This window comes from Daktulosphaira vitifoliae, unplaced genomic scaffold (genome assembly GCF_025091365.1).
Source record: "Daktulosphaira vitifoliae isolate Bord-2020 unplaced genomic scaffold, ASM2509136v1 Scaffold_4, whole genome shotgun sequence".
NCBI classification, from domain to species: domain Eukaryota; kingdom Metazoa; phylum Arthropoda; class Insecta; order Hemiptera; family Phylloxeridae; genus Daktulosphaira; species Daktulosphaira vitifoliae.
In genome coordinates, this window is record NW_026099575.1 from 19,197,731 (window position 1) to 19,210,925 (window position 13,195).

Genomic DNA, 13,195 nt, shown 5'->3' on the forward strand with positions numbered 1-13,195 from the left:
CAGTAGCATGAATGGTAAATACTTGAGAAAAGTGATGTGGTTTACACTTGAACTGGACTGCACATACATAAGTGTTTTGAAAAGGCGAATTGTTATTAGTTAGCAAACTACGTGTACAACTCTCAAGAGCGGACGACGTCGTGGTAAATTCTAACGACAACACGTTAGAAAAGTTGGCAAATTAAAAGTACTCACCCAATGCATTCCGGGTTTCTGATTGGCCAGGTCTTCAAACACGCCCATCAGGGCTGCCAATTTGAAGCGCTGTTTTGAGTGTAACGGTTCGTGCCTGCAAAAACTTGCCGCCGGACCTGCTGGCTTTGGGTATCTATTGCGGAGATCCTAGTTGTGCCTTAGACATGAGAGGGCTGCTGTTTTACGTTTGCATCGAAAGCCGTTAATCCTGTAATGATGCGATTGGCACCGTTTCAAGACGTCAGCCCGACTGCGACGAACCTCTGTAAAGCAAACGATATTGATTAGAAATGACCGAACTTTGACATAACAATTTTTACACGTTAAAATATGTTATCAGAGATAAACGAGAATATCATGGATACGGTGCGCTATCAGTTGGTCGATGTGTATTTTTGTATAGTAAAAGGCCCTTATAGAGGTGGGTGAGGTCAACGGGTGTTACTCGACTAACAAGAGCGCATAGTCCGTGCTCCCATCACGATAAAAAACCCATGATATAAAAAGGTTATCTCTGTAGCTTTGCATATCCTTTTTCCGGACCGCCGTTTTGATAAAACAATAAGGTACCGTTTTATTTACCAAAGACTGTACAGTCGATATTAACTTAAATTAACAAAAATAACTCTAATGCATTTCAAATGTATTAGTTAATTAGCTAGCCAAAAAATAAAAACATTAAACAATGATAACACAAATTCAAGATTAGCCTACTTAAACATTTCTAGAAAACCTTAGTTTATCTAATGTACAAACTAGTTCAGTAAAATCTAAAATCTAATTTAATTAAAATAAAAATCAAATTAAGCAGTATCGTATTAACAATAAACACTAATGACAGCAATTATTTAATTAATTTTAATTCTCAAAGACGAATAGTTTCAATTTTCAATATAGACGCTATTAATAAATTTAATTTAAATTAAAATTTTTAAACAAATTACATAAATAAAATGACGCAACTTTTAAGCTTTTTTCTACTAGTTATTTAAACGTATCCATTAAATTAGGTGGGTATTCAAAAAGTTTTTATTTTGTGTTTTATATCAACAATTGTGTTCCTGCAGACTGTGAAATTAAAAGCTATCAAAATACCTTAGAATAAATACTTTAGACTTACTCGTTATCCTTTCTCTATAAATGAAATTAAATAAATGAGAGTTATAATTAAATTGTTTTATTCATTTAATTTGATTTGAAAGCAAAACAAAAAAACCGATGTCCTAGTTATTAATATTTCGTGCAATTATTAATGACTATTAATCAAGAATGATTATTCCACCATTTTAAAATGTGCTGTGTTTAAATTGTCAAAACAATTATAATTGCATGAATTTTAAGTACTTATATAACATAACATTTATGACTTTTAAAAACAAAAACATTTGTTATAAAAAAGAGCGTTAATATTCCTTTTGTTATCCACTTTTATTTTACTGAAATTGTAACAATTATTACGATTTTATTAAATCGCGCAGTTATGATAGTAACCGGTCGTGGTACTTTTTATTTTATAGGTAACGACGCACGATATATGAATGTGTGTTAAAAGATGAGAAAAGAAATCTTGTCGAATACTATTAGGAGGGCATAACTGGTAAATCGACAAGACACTGAGTTCTTTATCGCACATCAATATAAGATTTGTCACAGTCGGACGGCTGTTATTACTTACAAACAATCCAACGACAACTGAAAACACATCGTCACAAACACACGAAATAATTTTCATAATGCAAAACAATTTTTTAAGTCATTCTCGCTTGACAAAAGTAAAACGCAGATTATTAAAAGTTATTGATACGTCACACCGTAGGATTGGTCCTCATATATTATCGACTATAACTAAAAGCCAGAATATTTTTACATATTGGATAATAATAATAATTAATTATACCTTATGACTAATCATGCGAATGCAATACTCGTGTTATAATATATTCAAAAAAATGTAAGATTCCATTTTTACAACTACCAATTTCTCATGTTTTTTTCCTCGAAATTATTACTTAAAATTCCCTTGATAATCTCCTACTTTTATATGTGATATATAGTTAAACGAATTTTTATTATCATTAGGCGTATGCTGAACCATAAGAAAAATTGTTTTTTTCCTGTAAAACCACCACTCTTTCTACGCCATACGGTCACATTTGATGTACATAACAAATAAAATAAAGTACATGTGTTCGTATACTTGGGTAAATAATAACAATCTCTTTGGCCCTAAAAGGAAATAAAAGATATAAAATTTATAAATATTAATATTTCAACAAACATTTTCCGTGCAAAGACCGAAAAGTATATAAAAAAAAATTACGACCGGGTCTCCCGTCTCGCCTTATTAATATGACGATTAGTTAACGTACATTGCTGTATGTAGTTCCGAACGTTAATTTTTTTCCCATTTGTTGGCGAGTTTTTTTTTTTTATGACGCATAATATTATTCCATACGGGCGTTTTTTAAGAACAACGCTCGACCGGCAACAACGAGAAACCGTACGGGTTAAACTGACTGGAACCACCGGGTATTTGATTTTTCTCAAATGATATCCAATTATTAACAACGGGCACCAGAGTAGATGTGATTAAAAACAATGGGAACTTTTAATAAGCTCGTTGCGCTTGTATTTCATTGGTCACATTTGAGTTATTAACGAATCGCTGTGTGTTATTAGTGGAAATAAAACCTGTAACTATTCCGACACGTACCTAACCGTGTAAAACGAAAAATGCATTCGATTTTATTTCAACTGAAATTTATCAACGACAAAACAACCGAGTTAACGATAATTTACCGTTGTGTCCACACCAATTTTTCTCCTCGGTAATATTTCCGTGTCCATTGTTCAATAAATAAACACCGGAGCCATTAATAACTGAACTGTAAGGTACTCGCGGCACACGCTCTTATTATTGTAAAAAGGGTTAAATTGTTTTTGGGCAGTTTTGAAATTCGTTACTCGAGAACATCTGTACACCTGCGCGGTAAATGTTTAGGGTTGATAAAAAGTATAATGTGTAAAGGGCCGAAAAGTAAGACCGCTATAACCTATAGGATTATCTGTCGATTATTTTCACACCTTGCGTGAGCGTCCTATACCCACCGCACGCACTGCCAACGTTAATATAAATGTCATATAATTTCGATAAAAACATTAAAAATACACATCTATCTCGTATTACATCTTTGCTCCGCTCCTACCGTACAAAAATATACTGTATATTTAAATAAAGTAGTAATAATGTATTTTTATTATTATTTTATGACCCTATTTAAAAACATTAACTGGTTTCCTTTTAAAGTTTTTATTATTATTTTACATCTATAAAAATTACAAAATATGTGATTGCTAACACGACCACCGCGTCGGACATCATCAAAATGAACCGATTAAATATTCGCATATCGCATGTGTAATAAATATCAGTTATATTATACGAACATTAATATTCAAAATAGTTTACAAGGTTATCACGACTGTGTCGCTCTTTGGACTACATGTTTTACCGCAACGCAGCAATACTTTGCTTAATAATAATATTTAAATGGTTATAAAAAAGCACTTTAATTTCTTTCTCAAATCAAAAGAAACAAGACAAGTACAGATAGTATTTTATTTCTATATTTATACATAAATTCACTTACATTATTATTTTACTACATAAATCTATTAAAGTGTCATTGTTTAAATCAATTCGCATTACATTAATCATTTTATGATATTTTATAATATTGAATATATCGTTAGAATTGTTTTAATGAAAAATAAATGAATTGACGAAAAATACATATTATTATTAAAATAATATATAATCAAACAACATAATATTTGTTTTAGATAGTTTTTTTTTACAATCTACGATTAAAATATAAATCATTATTTATTTTCGAGAAAATGCAGAAAAATATCATAGTTTTATTTGGAAAAAATATTTTTTAATTAATATCCGACTACTTTAGCCTGCCTAAGTAAAAAACCAATAAGCGCCAAAATAGCAGTTTTGAGAGGGATACATTTTTCTGAATAATCTTGTATTTTTACTGGATGATTGAATAACAAAAAAAACTAAATGGTCCAATACTAGGCGACTTAAGTGTAGATTATAGTCAGTTACTGTAAGTTACTTAGTGCATGACTGATGCTGCTATATATTTAAGCACGTTTATCATAAAATCTAGAACATTTACGCTGTTTTTGCTAAGAAAAAGAAAACAAAAATTACGAATAATTTGGTATAAATACTAATTTTTTAACCCTTGTCGATCACTAGCTTTTGGCTCATATAACTGAAAAAAAATTACTACACTATTTATTGAACCAACCAAATTTTAAAGAAAAATAAATATCTTTCTATTTATACATTTCGACTAATATTTTATATTCGCTCTTATGGGTTAAATATTTCCAATAATTTTATCATTGTTCAAGAATTGTCATTATACTGATCAAACATAACTGTAACGTTTACAATAAATAATCGGACTACACTATTAACAGATTATTAATACCAATTTGTACGTCTATGCATCGTTTTTATGCGGACTATTTATATCTTACAATAAGATAATAATTCATATTTATTATTTTTCCAGTAAATTATTTAAATCAGTATCGAGAAAAAAATGAATAGTCTGAAAACATAAGAAATCATTGACAAAAATTACAAAACATTAACGAAAGTAGACATATTTTAAATATTAACGTACTACCAAATACTATTTTTTAGTAATATTTTTATGTTATACGATATTATGTAATACTTTTTAACTGTATATTTATGCGTTTCCTATAGATATTATTATGACTAATATATAAATAATAATTAACACACTATTTTATTATTCGTCGCAAATGTTCAAAATAACCAAATATATATTTTTACGCTTAATAATACATCAACGTGATATATTTTCATAATTTAAATACTCAAATTTATAATTAAAAACTCAAAGGTTATCTACAATAGTTATTTTTTTAATTATTAGTTGTTTTTAATTTACAGCAGACACTTACATAAACATATTTCTAACAATCTAGTATTATAGTTAAGTGTAGAGAGTCATATATTATTGATAACAAATACTCAAAAATACGTGTAATTTTGAGTAGATAAACAATTTTAATGAAGTTTTTTACACTCTTCATAAATAACTTCAATAAAAATCGATCAACCTATTTTAATTTCCTTTAAAAATAATTATTTATTTTTATTACTGTTTTAAAATCAATAATTACCCAACTACTAGGAATTAAAAATATCCCTAGTAGCGTAAATGACTTTTCAATTTTTTCAAAGAGTTTAAATTAGAGTTAATGTCTTAAAATAAAACTATAATTCTATCTAATAAAAAAGATAAATATAATCTTTAACTTAATTTTCAACAAGGTATTTATTAATAAGTAATAAGTTTGGTAAACATTATTAACAAAGTGCGCTAAGGCTTAAAAATAAAATCTTAACGGTCGTTCTAATTATTGTTTCAGTAATGATTGCCCAGTGGACAAACCAATGAGTAAATAAAGTTTAATTTAAAAATATTCCGTAATCATATAAATCAATTATTTATTATCGTCTAGTCGGCTACTAAGAGCTATTAACCAGCGAGTTTATAATCGTACTATATTTTTAAGTGCATTAGCGTTTTGTTAAAATAGAATAAACATAAATAACTCAAAATGTCGCTAATAGCCAATGTTGTGGTAGCCTTGCGACAATTCTAAAATAAATTGTACCATTACGAATATATTGATAAATTCTAAATACCAATTTATTTATACAATACAGACGCGAGTGAAAATTTGTCACCCGAGTCTAATGGTGAAGGCCGTTCTATTATTAATTGGTAATGGGCTCAAATAAATGCCATTACTGGACTAAAAAAAAACGAATTATGATAAAAACAAAGATAACGTACGTTCAGTGGTCTATTTACGGATTGTAAAATTTTACCTATTTTTAATTAGCACTGTATCCAATAATTGGAAGGTATAGATCGCTGAGCAACTACGGAGTCGCATGACGATTAAAAGGTCAATATTAACCTCATATGGTGTATTATTGTGTAAACTTACTGTGATGGATTGAGCCTCGACTTGGTTTTTAGTTCCTCGGCTGAATTGATACGATAATAATAAAAAGCAACAAACAAAACTAATTAGCCGGTAAAGCGCTTAAACATTATTCAGATGTCGTTACTATGGCCCTTAACTAGGTCTATACGTTTGTGTAAGCGATGACGTTGAGTCGTACCGTTCGGCGTGTACCACGACTACTGTACGGGGCGCATGCTCTAGCGGGCGACACCAAAATTTTGAGGGAGGGTTTGCGACAACGTACCGGTTGCAGTTCGTGGCGTCAATACTGCACGGAGCGGAATACGTTAACAAAACGACAGCAGACGTTCACGGGCTTGCGCGCGTCGAGACTGATCGTCGGCAGACGAGGAGATTTTTTTTAGAACCGTCTGGTGTCGCAACTAACGGAAGGCCGGCGGGGAAGCACAGCGTCCAATGGGCGGCCTACTGGGCGGCGACCGCGATCCCCTCCGGTAGCCGGGCGGCCCGACACCATTCCGCCGTGTCGACACCCGGTAGTCGGCAAATTTCCCCTGCCGCCGCCGGAAGAAGACACCGGCCGGAATGGGAATTATCGACAGCCCACTACGGTAGCGTTCACAATACGCCTATGACATTAGAACATCGACGGGGCTCGTACACGTGAAATGAGAAGGACGTGCGTTCAATAGTACACGAATAATATTTGTGTGTCAATATGTCAACAGTACTGTTGACATGACAATCAGTTGAACACTTCTAGACCTCTAACAATGTGTAACGTTATGTTGAAACTAATTAATCAAAGATATCTATAGGAAGTGGGCTCTATATGGGCTTCGAGACGGTATCTTGAAACGGACTCCTCCTAAAGAAAAAATCGCTACTATAAAAAAGTGATAAGCCAAAAAAACAAATCATAAAAATCACGACAGGCTAGTAAAAATTTGACGGACTCATTCTGCTCATGGGCCACGGACGTGTCCTGATTTTAATTATAATTTAAGTTGTTTAAAAACCATTCAGATTTTATAATTTTAAATTAATGTCTTAATCTGTATATTTTTTAATTTTTAATAGAATATATAACCCACATTAAAAATATAAAACCCTAACTACGACACTGCTATATGCGGTGTCTTATGATGCGCTAGGCCCGAAACACTTTCCCTGCTCGCCAAGACAGCGTCAGCAATGATTTAATACATTTGACTTATCGAATTCAATATTTAAAAATAAAAACATCATTTTCACGGAATAATGAGACTTTTAAGTTTAAATATAAAAAGAATAATAATAATCTCACTATTATAACAGTACACAGAAAAAAATGAGGTTACAACATCCATATAAATTATCAATATAGTGACAACTGTAATTAAGACAGTTGGAATAACTGAATTTTGGGTGAAACACCACCCAACCATTTATTTAGTTATTACAAATAAGATATTTTAATTTTAATAACTAAAAGTTTAATTTTAAATAATAATATTAGTACACATGTAATAATTTCTTATTAGATATTGTAAAGTTTTATAATTCTTGTGTTAGCTTAACATTAATTGTTGTTAATATTATAATTTATTAATTATATAATATGTGATTAATTCTAAATTTATTTTATATAAAAAGTTCATTTAAAACAGTACTTTATGCTGGTTGGGCGTTAATTATTCATAAATATAAAATTACAGTTACTATTAATAAACGCGTTTATTAATAATAAATCAATAGCCATTATACATCAATGAAAATACTAACAACATTTAAGTATTATTAATTTTTATATCATATTTACCTTAAATACATTAACAGAAAAAACGTATTGAAGAGAGTTGGTTTTTAAATTTATTTACTGTCGTATAAAATCCTAGCAAACATATATTTGGTTGTGTATTGATTTGCCTTTAATCGAATTGCTTAAATAATATTTTTAACGTTATTATATTATATACAGTCATTTAATTATTTAACACACGGTACATTGATAAAAATTAATATTTTAATAATAATAGTATATTATTATATATATATATATATGTATACAAAGTTATCGGTTTATCCTAAGCCAGTTGATTACTCACAAAATAAATACAATAATGAGAAAATTTTTTTGGTTTTTTTAGTTACATATATTTTTTTATTTATCAGCTATAAACTACTTTTTAGAATCATCCCTTATAACTTATAGAGGTGTCAACTTTATTTTTTCATATGGCCTCGTATATAATTTACTAGCTTATTTAATAGCTAATGAAGTAAATAAGAAAATAACTGGTCCATAACAATTGTCGGACCAATATTTAGGAAATTATTCTTATTTTTATACCTAGACGATAGGAAGAGTATGGCTGGGAAAGTAGTAGTGATAAAAATAGCTGCACCTGTGTTTTACCTCTAGTCATAACTTTTAAGTGTTAATAACTTCTGAAATGCTGGTCCCAAAGTTGTCATCGACAGTGATTCACTATCTACTAGATAAATTGGTGAATTGTGTACGTTATCGTTTAAAAAACTAAAGCTGACAGCCCTATAAGTTATAAGGGATGATTCTAAAAAGTAATTTATAGCTGATAAATGAAGAAATATACGTAACTAAAAAAAATTTCTCATTATTGTATTTATTTTGCGAGTAATCGTATGGTTTATAATAAACCGATCACTCTGTACATACTGTATAAGCATATATTATGTCTATATGAGAACGAGTTTTTTAGTTATATTATAGTTACACAATAAAATTTATTAAATAAAATAATAATAATAAAAGAAAAAATATTTAATTTAATAGAGTAGTAATCAAATATATAAAAGTTTTAATTAATATTAAATTTTGAACAGGGTATTTTTATTAATATTTAATAATTCACTTCGAAATGACTTAAGAGTATCAATATATAGACACGGACATTATCAGTCAAAAAATCTTTTTATTAACCAACTAGAAATTGAATTTCCAACGATATACTTTAATTAAAAAATATTCATACTTTAAAGCAAATTAAGGTAATTGCTTAGTTTACTCATTTTACATATATGTCTTTTTTTAATTATAATAGACCTCTTAAAAACGTCTATGCCATTTTTTTCGTTGTTCGTTTTGTCAGTGAATCGTTTATTACTCACAAATCATCATTTTAACTAATGTACCTATTTTAGATGCATTACGAAAGAAGAAAATTTCAGGTCTAGTGCACATGAGCACAATTTAAAATATTCCGAAATACATTAAATTTAGACGATAATGACTGCATTTTTTTAACAAAATGCTTAGTGTTAATACTCTTGTATGAAAAAAATTAAAATTTGTAAAATTGAAATTAAAACGCAGCACTTTAGTGTCTAATAACATGTTATCGGTCACACTCACAGATTAACAAAATAATAGGCTTCAATGTAATACTTTACAGTGTTTATCGAACAGAAAATATATACAATTAAAAAAATAAATGCTATCATGATTCATTAAAGCATTTTTTTTTAATTGTTATATATTCACTATGTTATAGTAAATATATAACAATTTAAAAAATAATAATCTGCATAATATCTTATATTATGAAGATTTAATAAACAGGTATATTGTTTAATTTACCATTTAAATTACTCTATTATTAAAGGCTTAACAGAATTGAATCAATTTATTTATCTTTCTAAGGATAATTAACTCTTTAACATTTACCATTAAATAGCTCAAAAAATGCGTAGTGATACAGAGAATAATTAGGTAAACATAATCCAATCTTGATTAATTGATTTCTTGTTAGTGTAGTAGACACTCTTACATATTCTAAAAAACTTGCCATTTATACGTATAACAATAACTGACAGTCTATGCACTGCTCACAACTTGGACCGAATTACATTGTTATTTTTAGCCCTGTAACATATGATATTCTCATATTTTTAAAATATTTATTAGTTTTTTCTGTAAAATTGTAATTTTAAGGAACAAATATGAAAAAATATATATAATTACTTTAAATTATATTGATCATATAGATTTTTAGGTTATTATAACTTTAAAATATGATATAAATTATATATACAAAACAAATGTATACATGATAATTTATTTATGAATAGCTGCTAAATGTCTCAGAAAATAATAATAATAATTTTAAAATTTTCGTTATTTTTTGTTTAATTAAGAATTTTTATCTCTAAATTTATAATTACTTAAATATTTTTTACGTCTATACTTCAGAAAGGCATAAACTTTTTTTTTTAGTCAATATATACAATTAACTCAACATTATAAAATGTTCTAATTAAAAAAATGACTTATTAATAAAAAATTTTTAACATTTATAATGTTGACTAGCTAGTTATTGTCCAGTTATTTTCTAAATTAGACTATTTTCTTTATAAAATAATTTTATATGTAATATATGTTTCCTTAAAAAAAAATTGATATCTTTATAAGGGATAAATAATAAATAGACCTAAACAATATTTAGTTACTATAAAAATCAATAAATAAATAATATTTAAAACCAAAACAAAAGATTTTAAAATTGTATTATTATTTTAGAAGATATTAAGAAGTCAACGATTAATCAATCTCTCGTTGATGCACTATGTTTCGCACAATATTTTCTTTTTTGAAGTTATTAGTATTCTATGCACTTTAATTAACACAGACATATATAGTTCAATATTTAGAAATTATAGAAATTGAGTCATGTTTTTTAAATAGAAACATACATGTTATTATCCTGATGTTTACCTAGCTTACAAATAAAAGAAAATATTTCATGAAGAAAATGACTGATCCATAACAACTTTTGATAAATTGTATTGAAATATATAAATATTTTTGCATTGTGGCGAAAAGAGATTCAAAAGTTTAAAAATAAAAATGATCATATCCGCACTTCATCTCCATCCTTTTTTCTTAAGTGTTAATAATTTCCAAAATACTGGATTAAAAGCTACAACGTCTATAAAAGACGTATTTATGTACAGTACCATGTTTTTTCTACTATGGGTTAAATATTTGGTAATTGAATATTTTCATGATTTTTTTTTATACTTATAAATAAATTTGTTTTCCAAAAAATGATTCAGATAAGAAATATTATGAAAATATATTTTTTTTTTCTAAAAATAGCTTATTATATTCCAAAACATGGAAAATAAACTTATCATTGTCTAATCATGAAAAAATAAACAAAATTCTATGATCTCAGCGGTTGATAATACGTTGACATATATTTATCTCGTCGAGTTGCACAAAATTGCCAATGAAATATGTAAAAACATAAAATTGCGCACTCTGGTTTTAAAAAAAAAATCATGTTCTATTTTTTTACCACACAGAGAAATTTTTTTTATTTATCACTTAATACATACATACTTACTTTATAGACATGAGAATAGAATTTGTGAATAATTATCTCATATAATGACCGTGTTGTTAATAACATACAATTTGCACTTACTACATCTCATTCTTACAAGTACTCGTAATGATACATGACCACTTAGTGTAATAATTATGTATATTAGTATAATTTAAGTACTTACGTTTATAAATGTTTATTTTCATTCATCTATTGTAACTATTTAGATGAATATGTATGTAATCATATTTAGTTAGTAACTATTAACATTTTCATTTTAACACTTCATTCATAGGTGTAAACTTCGTCTTTAGACCATAAATTTATGTTTATTCGATAACTCAATCTAATTTTTAGACAAAGTAAATCAGTCAATAATTAATCGATTGATTCTTGTCATATGTATCTTATAAATATTATAAGATACTTATGGCAAGAATATATATAGTTTAATAATGTATACTTGAAGTTTGATGTTGTTATTTTTTTTAATGTTAATTTCATTTTATATTATCATAATGTACTGGAAATTTCATGTCACATATTATTCGTATAAACAATATATTCACACGTGTAATATTGAATTTATTTTAGTCATATAAAATTCACATTGTTCATTTAAAACGTATCTATTAAATTATTTTGTGATTGTTCATTTAAATAAATAACAAAAAAAAATTCTAGACATTAGCTTGTAAAACAAAAAAAATAACTTACAATATCAAGCATGTACCTAGTCTGGAAAATGTATGCGAGATATCGAATTCAATCAGATTAAAAATGTATTGTGTGCATGTCCGTGATTTTTTATTTTCAACGCTTCGATTTTTTTTATTAAACATTTACTGAATCCGTGTATATTATTGTATAAAATAATATAGCTATCATATAATATGTCGTTTTTTCTTTAAAAAAAAAAAGAAGAAAGACAAAATTCCAATACCACCACAGCTCCCAGCTGACCGGAGCACATAAATCAGTCGGTTAGGGGTTGATAGATATAAAACGACCTATGCCGTTCGGGTCGAATTCGGAGGTTGCATATGATCAGATAACACTCACACACTCTATAATGGGTAAATGTGTTCATCAATAATTATTTCTCTATAGTAAAATGTGTTCTGATCCTCTTGGAATAGGATCTGTTCAGCTCCTTTTCAAAATTTACGTAAGCGACGACTACACATCAGAGTAATTCATTTCACTAAGTCAAAACACTTGTTCAAACCACATTTCCTCACGATGTCCAAACTGTGAATAATAATAACAATAGTAATATATTTTAACATGAAATTTTAATAAAGATTTCATCGACAACACATGTAGTAGTTTTTTATAACACTATCAATGGTATAATCTATTCAAAATAACATTTGAAGCAAACGAGTAAGAATTAAATGTATGACATTTTAATATTATGTTGTTTGGTCATTTTTATAAGATTTAATTTAATTAGAATTTATACAGGTATATTTATAATAAATCTGAGTTTGTATTTATATTACTTCAAGTTTGGAAATTATAATATAATATAATGGAAATAAAATTATACAAGTAATGAAAGGCAAGTGTTCTTATGCAAGGCAAGTATA

At 27.8% G+C, this 13,195-nt stretch overlaps 1 protein-coding gene across 2 annotated transcripts in view; it reads right to left on the reverse strand.

Annotated features, from left to right (window-relative positions):
* Positions 1–6,638, reverse strand: part of LOC126904773 (LIM/homeobox protein Lhx9-like) — a 28,541-nt gene extending 21,903 nt beyond the window's left edge. For both annotated transcript variants that reach the window (XM_050684001.1, XM_050683999.1), the window contains exons 1-2: positions 6,274–6,638; positions 196–458 (exon numbers count right to left, since the gene is read on the reverse strand). In XM_050684001.1, the coding sequence (XP_050539958.1) occupies positions 196–243 (48 nt within the window). In that variant the 5' untranslated portion in view covers positions 244–458; positions 6,274–6,638. The remainder of the gene's footprint in view (positions 1–195; positions 459–6,273) is intronic.
* Positions 6,639–13,195: the final 6,557 nt, after the last annotated feature.